Here is a 16,458-nt window from a genome sequence, read left to right as displayed (position 1 = left end):
TAGATTTGGGGGGGCTGCATGGAAACCTGTGGCACCATTAGGTTATTGGTTCACTCAATGGGACATAATCTGGTTTCTTAAGAAATTGTTCCCTCTTAATTGACTGGTTATCTATATTGATACACAAGCATGTGCACTTCACATTTTGACCCATGATCGATGCTACACCTTAGTATGTGTACACTAGGGTAAGGAAAGCATTATTTTAAATGAGTCACCTGCATTATTTCTAAATCAAGAAATCGAATGACAGCAATCTACATTTCTTCACGTAGGCCTAATTGCATAATTAGAATAGGCTTAACAAAATGCCTTTCTAAAATTGAGTCACTGAATTCTCAACGAATGCATTTCAGTTGCAAGGATTTCTCCCTTGTGGAAATTAATAGGTCTAATAAGATATCATAGATTGCTTACAGTAAAGTACCTAACAAATTAAATAACCTATCGATTAATCGTACAAGATTGTGAATAGTATTGATAGCCTATTTCTCTATCGTCGCTTTTCTCTATTAGCCTACATGCATTTATGAGAAGGAAAACAATCCCAATACTGGATTATTTTCCAGTTTTTCCTTCCAGCCTGGTGGAGCGTAGTCTGCCGTGTGTGTGTGACTGAGAAATCGACCCTTGTTTACAGCGCTGATCCTACGGAGCAGACTCGAGGATGGCCACAACCACACTGCAGGCTAAAAGAGGATAGCTAGCAACCAGGAGTCTCAAGTCAACGATTGATATCAGATCCCAAGAGTTGATGGGACCAGATTCAGCCAATTATCCTGTTTCTATCTGACGAAAATGGATTCGATCTAAAATCGTATTCTGTCTGTATGCGCGAGTGAAGACGGAGGAGAGTGGGAGGCAGATAACGGTGCAGTTGTTGAAACCATTTGTCCTGGCGGATACGTCGTGCCGTACACCCGGGATGGTGTTTTCTTCATTCATGTGCTAGCCAAGCATATTGTGGTCCTCGTACCGTAACCCGAACCTGATCTCCTTTCATCCACGTTTGAGGATTGTTCGTATTATAATCTCAGCTCGCGAGGAGCTCCTCGGAAACGGGCGAAATTGTCATTTGATTTAAGAAATGGAGTCTGAAGATGCGGAATATCAACGGGTAGACATTTCCAACGCATGTTTCTCTAAAACGTCCCATGCATCATTTTGCGTTCATAGAGAATAAACAAACATTGAAGTATTATGATAACCATATATTATCTGCCGAAGAAGACAAATCGAGGATTTTCTGCTGGATTGAGTTCACCCCGCAGCGGACTCGAGGAAATTCCACAGCACATGAGAAGGCGAGCATTCGTCTTGTAGTTCGCCTGCGTGCTTCCCAGTCTGTTTTTCTGGGATTTTCACATCTTCCCATCGCTGTTAGCCAGCTACAAGTTATTTGTTATCGCTAGCACTGGGCAAGGATTTTTCCCAATAACTTGGACTCAGTGAACAGACCGTCCGTGGCTCTTTGTGGATGTCCAGAAGTGGCTACATTTGGCCCTGTTCATTAATTGGGTCATAACCATTTTTACTTATCAGGCCGGGGAGGAATTATTCCACAGGAATGAGGTCTTGTACAGAAAAGGATCATTTGCCCTTGTTTTGTGGTCTGCTGCTGTGTCTCTCCACGATATGCGTTTGGCCCGCGAATGGAGAAAGTAAGTATGAACGTTAGCTAGTAGCCAGCCCGTCCTCTCAGTCAAAGCTAGCCTTGTTGTTGAACAGCTAACGTTAGCTCTGTCCTGCTCCTCCACGTCCTAACAAGCCTGACTTTCACCTAGTCTACCTACCACACGTTCGCGTTTTGTTGCTAGCAATTGCTTTCAGGTTAAAAGAAAATAACGTTAGACGTATTTTTGTGATTTTATGGGTAATTTATTTCGACCTAAATGTGAAATAATTCCTCAAACATGGAAGATGGGGGTGCATGACTCCAAGTAGTGCCTGCACAGACATCCAGCCCAGTTTGGCTCGGCAGCCCGTGAACACCGGGAGAGTCGCGTTGCCAGCCAGCGCTTAGCTGCTAACAAAGCTAATGTTAGACTATAAGTGCTGGGGAGCATTAGCTAAGCACAAACCCATCTCTATCCAGGCTAACGTGACCATTTAAAGTTCCAAATGAACGAGAAGTCCGGGCCAATCCCCCCAAAAGCGTTTAGATTGTGTAGAGATCTGGTTTTATAGTAGTTTGCATGAAATTGCCACCTAGAATCAATCACTGAATTCTCACTAAACAGACAGATCACGCTGGTGCTTTTTAGGACGTGTGGGTTAGCTTAACCTTACTCAATGTCCGAGCTAGATTCCTGCTAGATTCCTGCTATTGTAACGTTAACTAGCTCCGCTCCAGCAATGGTAAAGCTCGTAAACAAATACCTCATCGTGATGCTTTCAAACTACTACGTCTCACCAGAAGGTATCTAAAATAATTGCTTGCGCCAGCGTTTTGCTTCCTAGTCATTGGTAATCAATAAGACAGGTTTTTAAATGATGGAGGCAGTTAGCATTAGCATCAGGCTAGGTTGGTGCGAGCAGGCTACTGCTCTGGATGGAGCCTACGGTCGTGCCGGCTGCACATGCCCTACGCATGGCATGCTTTCACAGTCCCAACTACTTAACGTTGGGCATTTACGTTAACATTTTATATAGACACTGTGGGTAACTGCTCAAAATATAGCTATCTATCAATTCCACTGTGGAAGAATGGAATATTCAAAGCAATCAAACGTCTAATTTTTATTCCTGGACAGGGAGTGACGGGAGAGGCCAGACGGGGGGGGTAGTGAGGCCCATGGTGTGGCCAAGCCAAGCTCCTGAGGTTTTGCTTGGCCAGCCATTGTGAATCATACTATAGCTTCCTATAAAGTCCCAGATCCAGGCCTACTTTGGAATATGCTGAACACAACCCTTGCTCTTGAATTTAGTGGTGCCATTGTTTGCAGTTATTCTCGATATTATTCTTAACTGACTGGCTGCTGGTCTGTTGGCTTCCCAGTATCCCTGACTTATTCCCATTGTCTAAACAGCTTTGGCTTGACCTTGAAATATGTGCATTAGAAATGACCCTTTGAATAGCATAGCATACTCTTTGCTTGGCTGTGATAGATGAATCATGAATGGGTCAGCTTTGCTAAAGAAGATGAAATTATGGGAGATAAACCTAATCATACATAAGATAGATGATGAAAGAAATGGGCTACACTCTTGATAATGATTAAATGCTGACACATTGAAATCATCCTCTATACTCTTGTACAGTTAGTAACTTGTGTGTTTGACTAAGTTGGTCAGAGTTAAAACATGCAATTTTTTACCTCCTTTTATGTGTCGTCACCACAAAATTTCCATTTTTCCAAGTATACTGCAAACAAGCCTCCCTGATTCATCCGATTCATCGCGTGTGGAAAAAAAGACCAGGGTTTTAAAATAGAACATGTAAAAATACATTCACAAGCAAAACAGAGTTGGTTCTGTTGATTGGAAAGAGTGAGGAGTTTGTGAAGTGTGTGTAATTGGGTTTTACTGTTAACCCCAGTGGTTGCCGGACAGCCTGGCAGTAGCAAGGTTCTCCCATCGAAATCCTAAGTTTATTCTCACTTTGGCATGGGGCAATGTAAAGATTCCTTGTGTGGCTACACTTGCCCAGAGCTGTGCCTGTCTGACTTATCAGTTGGAACTCAGAGAGCAATTGGCTGGAGGTTACTGAGTTCAGCTCTACTCACAATCAGATTTGAGAGATGCACGGAATGAGTGACTCTTATGCAAATTAATGTTTTTATGTAGGCCTAATCTCATTTTTGCCTATGGCTATTCCACAGCGTTGCAGCAGTGACTGGCGAGGGAAAGGTTATCAAATGTAAACATGAGATTTGGAGTCCTGTCAATAGAAAGATATGTCTATTTGCTCAGCAGTGTGAAGGGCTCAGGAGGGAGGAGGAGAGGTTTGTGCCATTTTAGACCGTTAGGTTGTAGAGTTGTATTAGGATTGCACTTTCTAATTCTAATCATCACAAGTGTAATGAATTATGAATAAAGGCCTCATCCTCCTGAAAGCCTTCTAAAATGTCACTGGGATGAAATCATAGAGGGTTAAGATGTTTGTCTGTTGTGTGTATAGATGTCACGGTATCACCCCTCTCACGAGTGTGTAATTTATAGGCCAGGGAGTGTTGGATGGCATCAACAGGCGGGGAGTAGCCTACTTTCTGGCCTGTTGACAGTAGGTGGTGACAAGTGGATTGCGTAGAAAGGCATAACAACCTTTCTAGCTTCATTGCCTGGATTATATCACCTTCCACGCTTGTTGGCATGCTAGTGGCATAAAAGGGTGAAGCCTACTGAAGGAGAAACTGCTGAAGTGGTGCGATGACCACAGTGAGACTATATTAGGATTTTCTCAATCATTTATATTCATTTGCAGTAGGCAACCAGCAAGGGTGTAGGAAGGAGTGAGTTAAACAGTGGGGGTGGGGGGGGTGGGACAGGCTTAAAAAGAATCTTCCTCTAATGATAATATCTCCGGTAGCGCATCCATTGCTTCCTTGAGCAACTTAATGTGATGACCTTATGATTAAGTCAGTAGCCTTATTTCTGTAGCTAACGTTAAGTCACCTTAACTCAGTTAGCTACAGTAGCAAGACACTATTGGGGGTTACTCGGCAAAACACATAACGTTAGCTGAATAAAAAACACATTCCAGGCTGACACCAAACAGCGGAGACCCTTTCAAAATTAGTCATTTTCTAAAGTTACAGCCCCCTGGTAGAAATAATAAGGCGGACAATTTTGCTTTTGAATAAGATTGGAGGACATGTCCACCCACCCCCCTCCTCCTACACCCACGGAAACCAGTAACAAACAGGTTTTTATTGTAATGTAAGAAATGGGGGAAAGGGGTCTGTCATTTAGGGGCATTGCTGCGGTATTGACACATCTTCAGTTCTGTCTGTCTTATCACTTATATTACTTTTAATTTACCCAGGCATCTATTAAGTGTGAATTCTCTTTTTGAAGGTTGATGACTAACTCACACATTTAAGATCGTCGTTCGGATTACTCACGTTCCTCTCTCTGGCTTGTAAGATTGTCTTTAGGATTACTCATGCTCCTCTCTCTGGCTTGTTATTGTGTGTTGCACAGGTGTGGATCAGCTGTCGAGAGGGGAAATGAGGCTCCAAAAGCTTCCTTGTCACTCATGCCTTTGGAATTCTTTTGATGAAGTGTTAGGCTATTAGATTCTAAACAGGATTTTAAACCTTTGTACAAACTGTTCTGGAAAATATTAGAACTTCATGAAGTCAATAGTCTTGAGTTATAGTTGAGATGTTGACTTGTGACTAAGCATCACATTCATCCAAGCCTTAGCCAACTGAAGTTTGCTATTAGATTTTCTAGTGTGCTTTTCGCCAATAGCACAATGAATCCTGACTAAAGTATTTGCTTTCTCATAGCCAGTTCATCTTCTAAAAGACCATGTGTGCTCAAAGTTAATAAACACTTTGTGTCAATATGGATCAAGTGAAATATCAATATTTATAGAAACCTACCAAACCTATTCAATAAGTATGTGGGTACAGATTTACATAATTCGAGTGAAAACATGCACATAGCGTAATATCTACTATAAAAAAAGATAATTCTGTAACTTTTGTAACCAAATTACCTTTAATTGTAATAATTAATTAATTACGACAAGTTAAAGCTTGCTAATATTCCAATATATTTTCTCCCTTTTCTCCTCTATTCTAGTCTGTGGTCCCAGCAGCATTGGCAATGACATCAGTGAGTTCCGTCGGCTGGAGAACTGCACGGTGGTGGAGGGCTTCCTGCAGATTCTCCTCATCGGCGACAAGAATAACAACATCAACCAAGATGTCTTCCGAGCCCTGAGCTTTCCTAAGCTGACCATGATCACGGACTACCTGCTCCTGTTCAGAGTCTCTGGCCTGGACAGCCTCAGCTCGCTCTTCCCCAACCTCACCGTCATCCGAGGACGCAACCTCTTCTACAACTACGCCCTGGTGATCTTCGAGATGACCAGCCTCAAGGACATCGGCCTTTACAACCTGAGGAACATCACCAGAGGTGCCATTCGGATTGAGAAGAACCCCGAGCTCTGCTATCTGGATTCGGTGGACTGGTCACTCATCATGGACGCAGAGTTCAACAACTTCATTGCTGGGAATAAGCAGTCCAAAGAGTGTGGGGACGTCTGTCCTGGCATCAATGAGGACAAACCCCTTTGCAAACAGACCAACTTTCATAACTACAGCTACCGCTGTTGGACCTCCAACCACTGCCAGAAAGGTGAGAATCTCCTCATTCTATGCTATTTGTATCGATTTTGATTTGAACAAGCACAAATACATTGAAGCCCACGGCGCAGTGGTGCGGCCATTAACGGTTAGCGTTAACGTTAGTTTAGGGAATGAGGCCACCATTCATTGATCAGTCTCTCCAGAGTCTCTTGGTGGTTGGTTAGTTAGCCAATTTAGCTAGCTAGTACAGTTGCATTTCATTCCGGACCGTTCATAATCATAATAGGCCTACTGTAGTTTTCCTGTATGTTTTTAACATATAAAAACGCCACTGCTCAAGTTTGAGTTGGTTGAGTTGTTGTCATGCATGTGGTCAATCATGACCTAAAAGAAATGCTGGCTACCCCTTCATAATAATTTTAAATAATAACATACTATTTTTTTATGATTAGATGTTTAAATAAATTATATGTACTTATGTAGGCCTATCATCAGATTAATAGAAGTCAAATTTGTTATTTGCTCAAAATTTTTTAGCTTTGTCATTGAGCTCTTAGATAAGTGAAAATGTGTAATGTCAATGTCAAGCCCTGCAGTAGTTATTAGGGATGCACTGATACGTTTGAGAAATTCTGGGCCATTACTGAGACCAATGTTGTTGTTTTTTTGTTTATTTTGTTTTTGTCGTTACTTATTCCCCTTTTTGTGCTAGGGAAACAAAGAAATCTTCATTATAAAAAAGTGTGAAAAACTTAAGTCTTTCATCACACTATCTTTGAATGAGCACAAATTCAATCATACAATTTTATGAAACAACCTTTATGCAGTATAACTCTCTTTCACATGACAAAGTTTGTTGTCCGAGTCAGACCCAAATAACCAACACGGCCCAAAACTGACATAACACAACAAATTAAACATCGGTTATTGCCATCAGTGAATGTCATTTTATTTGCAGATAGGCCGATGGCAGTCAACAAGGCGAATATCATCCATTACTGATGCACGGCTGATATGTCGGTGCATCCCTAATAGTTATATTAGGTGAATGGATGCCTAAAAAGCTACTGCTAAGTGTTGAAACACTACTACTATGATATGTGTACTATGTGGGTGTGTACCATGCCTAAACGAGACATTCAGCATTTGCTGCTAGATTTTGTTTTCCTGCATCACCGTGTAGTGACAAAGTGGAGAAGAGAATTCTGAGATGCCCTCAGTTTTATTTCCGTTCCGGTGAGCAGTTGGCGTGACGTCCACACGCCCCTACAGTTTGGCCTAACGTCTTGGTGATAGCATGGACTCGGCAGACTTGGAGGAATCAAACCTGCCTGTGCTAACTTGGTCCTTTCCCACACAAGGACCGGTGGGAAAACATCCCTCAGTTAATTGGGAACAGTCTGAACTTGCCCCCTCAAGACCTTTACACGACACCTCATAGTTCAGGCATTTTCCAGCCTTCTCACCATCTTTGAAAACAAATGACAGAAAGGGATTGCAGTGAGACAGGCTTAGGTGCTACTTAGTCTCCAGTCATGTGTATTGTTAGGCAGAGCAGATCTTCTGGTTTCGCCCACTTCACCAAAGACGCAATAGCCTATTATATCTGCAGTGGCGCGCAAGACTGTTTTCACTTGGACCGTTGTGTAATTATATCTGTAGCGCAGAGCCAATTTAGTATTGTCCTGGTCAATGTAAACAGTAATGAGTTGTAGCCTGGGTTCTCATAACTCATTCTCCATCAGCTATGGTGAAAAAGAGATTGGCTAAATGTTTATAATGGGGGGCGGGCGGGGGGGGGGGGGGGGCTCCCTTACTGACAGTGTTGTGGGCAGAGTAGCTGGGTTTCATCTAAGGGATGGTTAAGCAGCAGACAGTACGGTCCGCTTTGAAGGAAAAATTCTTTAGCAGTTCCTCCCCCCCTTCATATAATTGCCTTGTTTTTCCTAACACAGATGTTTCTTCAAGGGCATGTGGTGGTTCTCAGTCAGTCTGGAGCAGAGCAGCACTCTCTCTGCTGGCTCTCTTTAATTACGCCGCCTGGAGCTTTTGTCCGCCACGCCAGGGCTAGGTAACACTTCACACAGGGTTTTCTCTCAGGTAGGCTAGGCCACATGACAGACATCCTCAGCCAAAAATATTTTGAGCTGCTTGAAAGAAACCCGTTTGAGATTGTTGGGTTCTACACAGCGAAAAGCGGCCAAACTCATTATTTTGGGTGTCAGAAATACAGTACTCGCAGCAGCCTCAAAGATAGGGTCCAAGTAGGTAGTCTAGATTTAATAATATAACTGTTCAGCTTGCCTAGCTGCTGAACTGTCAGCCACAACACTGTTGGAAAAGGGGCAAACAAGGGGAAATGTCACACAAATGTCAAGTGCTCACACAGAACAAAGTGAGCGACTGGTCTCGTGACTGATTGGAAACAGTGAATATAGGATGTCTGCTTGGCGCACTCTCCCGTCCGTTTAACCTTCTCCCAGCACTCTCTCTGCCTCTAGTCAAGCCTTTTTTTCATCCGTCCTTATCTGGAGGATGATAACTGGTGATGGTGGCACGGCTAGATAACACAGCCCGTTGTTTCAAATGCTTTACATTCCTAGGTTGCCGACTTGTATTCATGTGCAGTTTGGCACCGTTCTTTGGTGGGGTTTAGACGCTGCCTTGCGGCACGGTAGCCGTGTTTTGGCCTGACAGATTTGTGTGCGTCTGGCCGACTGAGTTGTTTACTTGGTGACGGCCTTGCTGACATTGCGTGTTGGTGTTTTCAGTCTTGTGACTGGGACTGCTGCTGGACTGGCCTGGTTTGCACAAACCCCCCCTGCCTTGTGGGTTGTGCTGCTAGATGTGAGGGGGGCGGGAGAGGAACGGGGAAGGGGGGAGGGGGGCAGTGGGCACACCGAAAAAGAAACCAGAATGACTGGTTGGCAGGTAAAGACACAGAACTATATTTACAGTGTCCTAACTCAGGAAACACAACTGACAGTCCACATAAACCCAGCCACCTCCATCCCACCAATAACCGGAGTCCTACTCCCCTCCCTCCCTCCCTCCCTCCCTTTCTCTACACTCTCTCCCTGTTGTGTCTGCAATGATGAAACCGACATGGCGTCCTCCAGTGTCGGGAATACGCAGACTTTGCGGGGGGACTTAGATGGAGGCCTCCCAAGGCCAAACCAGGCACTTTGGCATTAGCGCGAGGAGGAAAGCGCACGCTAACTAATGAAGTGGTGCCCTGAGTGATCCCATCCGCTCCGCACCGGGGGAGCGGACGTTGGGCTCGAACTGAAACGGGGACGGGGATGAGGGGAGGTTGGGGGGGATGAGGGGAGGTTGGGGGGGACGGAGACGGAGACGGGCAGGACCTCTGACGGCGGAACGGGGGGCCTCTCTGTTTTATTGCCACCATTTATCTGGCCAAATTTAAAAGACTTAGGTTTCCGCCTCGTCATGTGAAACAATGGCGAGACGCGGCTATTGTGTCTCTCTCCGCGCTGTGCTTCCCTCACACATCATTAAGTGCTCCTCTGGTAGTGATGAAGCCTTTCTTCCGGGCCCCGGTATTGTGTCTGCGCCAGAGTCTTTGAGTGCCAGAGTCAAGGTCACACGCCCGAGTGAGCGGAGGCCTGGCCTCTCGGTGACCTCCCCCACTGGAAGCGAAGCCGCTGAGACGCCGCCGCCCTCTTTTTCCGAAAACACCGCATAGCTTTGATAATGTTTCAGTTTGTTTTTTTTGCCGCGCAGACCCGATAGGAGTCACGGTCTCTACGAACCTCAGACAAAAGATTAACTTTAATCACCTTTTCCCTTGTGAAGACTTGAGGACGGATGGGTGTGTTTCGTCTGTCCGAGACAGCATGGGAGGGATTTGGGAATCTTCCATTCGCTCCCTGGAGACGCACTGAGACATGATATCGGTACTGACCGAGTGTGCTCTGTCTCACCTGCTGAAGCAACTGGCAACCTCTGCTGTGTTTCTGTGGTCGGAGGACGGGAGAGGAAGGGGGTGGCTGTCCCTTTAAGTGGGCATATAATTAGACAGGAATTCCAGCTGGCTTAGTCATTGCTGGATGGGGAGCATAAACGGGGTAGAACGACGCTCTCGGCCATTACAGGGACCATTGACTCCCTCTGTCATTCTCAAAGAATGTGTGTGAAAATAGTGGAGGGGGTCAGTGGAGGGGCGTCGGAGCGCTTGGCATACAAATGGCCGCGCCGATGGCTTCGGCAGGGGCTGGGGGGGCGCTTATGTGTTGTGTGATCTGGGAGCTGTTTGTTAAACCAAACAAAATTCCAGGCTTCTGCCCATACATGCAGTGGAATGATCTCAGCCAGGGGAGCAGGTGAGGGTTAGAGAGCAGGATGCGTCTAAAGCTCTGTAGCTTTGTGTCCCCACACGGCGCGAGGGCGTGGAGGCGGAGAACCACCTGCAGTTTCTGCGTTAGTCATGTCTGATTATTATCTCCGTTTGTCCTTCAACTCAGCCTCTCCCATCGGTTGAAAATTGATTTAATTATCTAGACGTATTAAAATATCTCTGGGCACATTCTTTGCGTCAGCCCACAGCCCTCCCTCTGTGACCTGAAGTCATCTTTCCTGATCACAAGCAGCAGGCCAGGTGTTAGGGATGCTCTATCTGGATTTTTGGGGCCGATAGTGATCACTGATTATTTTCGTCAGGATCGGCCGATAGCGTTACACATTTATATATATATATCAAAAAAATAAAGAATAAAAAATGAACTGTACTTCAGAGGAGGCTTTCTCCTCTTAAAATGGTCTGAATGACACTATCTTTGCATAGATTTAGATTAAGGATGCCCATTATTAGACTCATTAGCCCTCCAAATATATCAGATAAATATACAGTATATCAGACAAATGCCAGGTAGCACATTTTGAATTTGGTAAATTCTCTTTTAAGTCAAACAAGAATAAATCTAGTACAATAAAACAGTTCAGTAACAATTTTGCCAAAGTTGCCATAGACAAGAGGTCTAGGGCTGAACGATTTGGGGAAAATTTCTAATTGCGACTTTTCGGACAGATATTGCGATTTGATTTGCAATATAATTTTTTAAAGTCAAGCTTGACTAATCACTGTAACAGTGGCTGGAGAGCAACTGGTAGCGTGTCATAATTATTAATTCAATAAACCAAAAAAATGTCCAAACTACAGCATTTCAGAATGAAATATGAAAAAACGCTATATGAAGAAATCTATCGATCCAGGGAGTGAACTCGCACTATTGGATGTTGTCATTGAAATTGTTGACATTGATATTCAACCCGAGATCAAGTTCGTTACATTGAGCCTCTATATTTATACCTTCATCTGCTGTGGTTCACTATTTCATGTTCTGAATTGACCCATTACTCTATATAACATTTAGCTTGTAGCTAGCATCCACGTTTGTGTCCATTCTAGCCAGCTAGAATAGACTTAAATGATTGACTCTTGCAATCGGACAATTTTCGCGACCACCAGTCGAGTCATTTGGAGTGAAAATCGCCCGATGGCCAATCAGTCAAGCATCCCACCCAAGTGTGGGCTTAATGGAGGGCATGGTCGTACAGATAGATGGAGTTGAATAAACACCCGCTTTCATTCTCCTACTCTGCGCTGCGCTCGTGTGTGTGTGTGTGTGTGTGTGTGTGTGTGTACACGTGTGCGCGCTGTGCGTGTGTGAAGCAATTAGGTCTGGTGTAGAGCTGCCTGCTGACTAATGTTGCAGGGAGTGGTGATTCATCCAATACTCCCAGCACTCATTCATAAAAATCTGCCGAGTACAACTACTACTACTACCACCACCACTTCCTCCCTGCGCCTGCTGCTGGCCCCTGCTCTGTGGTGGATTCCATTCAGTCACAACTAAATGGTAGCAATGATGGAGTTTCCTCCTCTGCCAGCCACACTCAGTCTGTGCTGTCGGCCTATAGGGCAGCCCTTGCCAGCCAACGCCAACGCCACCCCCACTCCGTCTGCCCTCCCCCCACTCGAAGGCTGGCCTGGTGGCAGAGAGCAGTGTCAACGAGATAATGCAGGGTGCCCATATGGAAAATCGCACGGTTACAGATGATTTCATCACAAAACGCCAACAGGCTGGCAAACAAAAGAGGACGACGTTTAGCTAGCCGGAGGCTAATTCATTTAGGAGGTAATTGAATGGACGAATGGTATTTTCTCAAAGCGGTTCACTCTATAGCTTAGTTGTAAGCATACATGATTAATGTGTTCGTGTTAGAGTTTAGTTGGTTTGAGTCTTTGAGGATGAGATCTTAACCACTTGTGATTGTTGTTTAAGTGGAGTTAATGAAGTGATTCAACGAAATGCCTTTCAAGGGCATTCCAGCCAGCCCCTCAAGCTCCATAGGGAGATTGTCAGCCAGGGCACATGGGTGATCAATCGCCAGCCCTTTTAAAAAGAGAATTACTCACAAAGAACTTTTTTTTTTTTTTTCAGAGACCAAAACCCACTTGCCTCACCGCAGTGAAAAAAAAGAGACTTTGTTATGCTATTTATTACGCTATTTATAGGAGCAATGCACTGGCAGTAAAACTGTGCTCAATAAGAGGAAGGAAGTCAAGATAGCTGTAATGGTGCTTTTGGCAGTCAAAACAAAGTGTTTTAGCCCCTTAGGTTATCCTCCGGCAGCAGGGAGACCACCAAGAGACCGGGGTGCCTGCTGGGCGGTACTGGCCCCTCTTTAACGTGTTCCTGGTTACTGTGGGGATGGAAAAGTTAAACTGCTCTGCCAGGAACCGTGCGCTTTAAGTCACATTGTTACTTTGCTCACCTGCGGAGGAGAGTGTGGGACAGACGCAGCAGGAGAATACTCTGGCCCATCTGCGGATGTAATTGTCGTTACCTCCGCCCCGGCGACGGCGCAGGGTGAGAGGTAATGTTTTCGGTGGTGCGCGAATTTGTGTGTTTGTCTGTTAGCAGGATTACGCAAAAAACTACCAGACCCGATTTTCACGAAACTCAGTGGAAGGGTGTTGCATGGTCCAACTTAGAACCCATTTAATTTTGGAGCAGATGTGAATCACGGGCCGGGTCCACAAATTAAAACAAACCTTAGAACGAAGCCAGTTCCCTGTGTGAGGGTGCTAAAGATACAGGGTTTGGACTAGGGTGTGCAGGGGGAGAACCCGGAGTGCACAGCACCGCCCCCCTCCGGCTACCACCCGCTGGGGGTGCTACAGAGCCGCCCAAACACGGCTGCCCATTCTCCAGTCGTTTTTATGCCGGAGGCATCATGGTTTCGGGTTGTCCGTCCGTACGATGTTTGTTAATGCAATATCTTGGGAACGCATTGACAATTTGGTACAAATGTTCAATGGCACTCAAGGATGAACTGCTTAGATCGTGGGTGTCAAAGGTCACTGTGACCTCCCAAAAGGTGTTTTTGGCCTGGTAAACACGATATCTCAGGAATGGCTTGACAGAATGTGTTCATATTTGGCCAAAATGTCCAGTTGGACTGAATGAAGAACTGATTAGATTTTGGTGGTCAAAGGTCAAAGTTCAAGGTCACTGTTACCTCATAAAATGTGTTTTTGGCCTAGTTTTTGGCCTAATGAACACTATCTCAAGAAAGGCTTAATGGAATTTGTTAATATTTGGGTAAAATGTCTAGTTGGACTCAAGGATTAACTGATTGCATTGTGGGGGGTCAAAGGTCAAGGGTCACTTGAAACGGCCATATCTCGATGTGGGAAGGTCACAGAGTCACGGGGTTTGAACTGGCATAAAGCTCTCGGCCAGCAATACCAGACATATCCTGACGCACTCACATGTGCGCACACAGAGCCACGAAATGCATTCATGGGCAGAGGTCTGTGCTTTCTGAGCACCATTCCTAGTTGAAACCTGTTTTAGACTTGATCCACTAACTCGCAATATTAGCCATTAACTAAAATAAATCTGTTGCCGGGCAGACCTAGGCTAAACATTTTTCTTGATAATTAACCTATAGCCACAGTCACAGTCTTCTTGTCTGTTTTGATGTGGTACCATGTTTTGTTGTTTTCATTCTGTTCATTCACCAAATTAATTTCTGGCTCAGCCACATGACGTAAGCGAAAAGCCATCCTTTTTGAATCAGTTGAGAGGTCATGTTTTGATCTCATTCAGAAAGAAGGTTCCCTTTTTTAGTTTTTACGATCTGAAAGTCGAAGAGTTGTTCAGACTATTCTCTTAGGGAAGGGCGGGGGAAAATCAATTCCCTTGTGTTAACACTCATTTATTTGCTTGTTTTTGGAATGGGGTTGAGGGAACTTCTTTAAAGTGTTTTATCTCAATAATAACTCAGGGTTTTGTGCTGCAGCCAAGACCTGAAGTAGATCCATGCCTGTTCATGTTGTGAAGCGTGCAACACACACGCACACACACACACACACACACACGCATGCACGCACACACGCACGCACACACACACACACACACACGCATGCACACACACACACACACACACACACGCATGCACGCACACACACACACACACACTCTCGGGGGCGAGCAGCAGGGAGGACTGTTTTCTAGTTGTTTGTATGGGTTGCAGAGATAAAAGCAGATCATTAAATTACAAAGGAGGTCTTTCGGGGTTACTTAACTAATTCAAATGACTCTGGAATGACTCCTTGGCTTTGTTAACCCTTTGCTGTTGGCTTTACAGATTAGGCTCCAGAATATCATTTGTTTGCTACTCTGTAGTTAGAGACAGTTGTTGGTAAGGCTTTAATTTAAACCCCAATCTGGTATTTTTTAGGAAAGTGTAGTTCAGTTGAAGACAAAGACATTGATGAGTAAGTGTGATCACCCCGTATTAATTACTGTTTATGAAGGCATACGTTGTGGATTGTAGAATTGTTTTATGTACACATTGAAAGAGTTTTCTGTGTTTACATGGAGGACTGGAGAGCAATAGGACAGCCTGCTCCCCTCCCTCTCTCCCTGCACCCCCCATCAGTCAGGGTGGCCGCTGGTGACAGCAGGCTGGTGACTTGCGTAGTGAGGGAGATGAGCTCTCTCTGTTCCCTCTCAGCAGACTCCCAACTCTCCGTTCCCAGCATTGGCAGCTCAGTCTGCACCCTGTGCCTCTCACATACACTAGTGAACAATGGAGCTCCCACTCACAGGCATGCAAGGACTGCATTGCAGGGAATGAGCCTCTCTGTCTGTCTACACACCAGGGCGATTTGGAATGCTGCTAGCAGCGAACTCCACAAGCCAACTGAGCGCGCTCATTGATCCCGGCTCTAGGATGTTTATTTGTCATGTGTACCAGATACAGGTACCGTGTACCGTGAGATGCCGAGGTTGACCGTGAACTCCGTAATCCTAGGAAGTTGCAACCGAGTTACAACTAGGTTGTCCAATATGGATTTTTCAAGGCCGATACCGATTCCAATATTTTTGACAGGAAGGTCAATATCAGGCAATTAAGTTTCCTTTCTCAAAGAGTCCGATATCCATAATAAATGTAACAAACTCTCTCTATACCCTAAAAGGCATCTGATTCCACTGTCTGCGCACATGCCTTTCATTCTAGGCAGGCATGTTTATCATTTACCCTATTTTACTCTTACTGACTATTTAAGAGTCCTTAGCGGCATTTGTGACTATATCTGCCGTCCTAGCTTCCTGATATATCCTGATTACCAATATGGTACAAAATGCAAATATCGCTATGCTAGTTCTGTACATGGCTCTGAAAATAAACATGTCTGGCTTCTGGAGTGTGTAAGAATGACATGTTTATTTGTACAAATAATTTTTTTTTTGCTCAGAATAATAGGCCATCTTGAGAATTCATAGTTCTGGAATTGTGTGCTTTACCTGTTCTGCTAATTTCCGGTTGCCCGTTCTCAAGTTTTTCCTGTTTGACCATCTCTGCCCTGCTTGAATGTCAACATTGACACTATCGGCTCAGTGGCGCGGGTTCGCCCTGCTGATGTGCTTTGTAAATCTTTCTTAAGCCCTCTAGGACAGGGTGTTATTCAATAATACAGCCGGCTTATTTCAGGCCTGGAAATCCCAGTCTGTGATCCACTTGCTCCACTGTCACTGTTACAGTGGAGACGGGCGCTTATTAAAACATCTTTATTTGAGACGCCAACCTTCTGCGCTGACCCGGACTGGCAATGGAGCAGCAGGGAAGAGCGCTGGAAGTGGACCGGACCGGACGTGGCCAT

The 16,458-nt window shown here is 44.9% G+C and overlaps 1 protein-coding gene across 1 annotated transcript in view; it reads left to right on the top strand.

Moving 5' to 3' along the window:
- Positions 1 to 1,567: 1,567 nt before the first annotated feature.
- The window catches only part of LOC311308244 (insulin-like growth factor 1 receptor), a gene marked incomplete at both ends in the record, with an annotated part of 61,954 nt that continues 47,063 nt past the window's right edge, over positions 1,568 to 16,458 (top strand). Inside the window, 2 exons of the mRNA XM_084437181.1 lie at positions 1,568 to 1,661; positions 5,752 to 6,309. Coding sequence (XP_084293307.1) covers positions 1,568 to 1,661; positions 5,752 to 6,309 — 652 coding nt within the window. The remainder of the gene's footprint in view (positions 1,662 to 5,751; positions 6,310 to 16,458) is intronic.

This window comes from Borostomias antarcticus (assembly GCF_949987555.1).
Source record: "Borostomias antarcticus genome assembly, chromosome: 4".
Taxonomy (NCBI): Eukaryota; Metazoa; Chordata; class Actinopteri; order Stomiiformes; family Stomiidae; genus Borostomias; species Borostomias antarcticus.
This window is presented reverse-complemented; position numbering and strand designations above follow the sequence as displayed.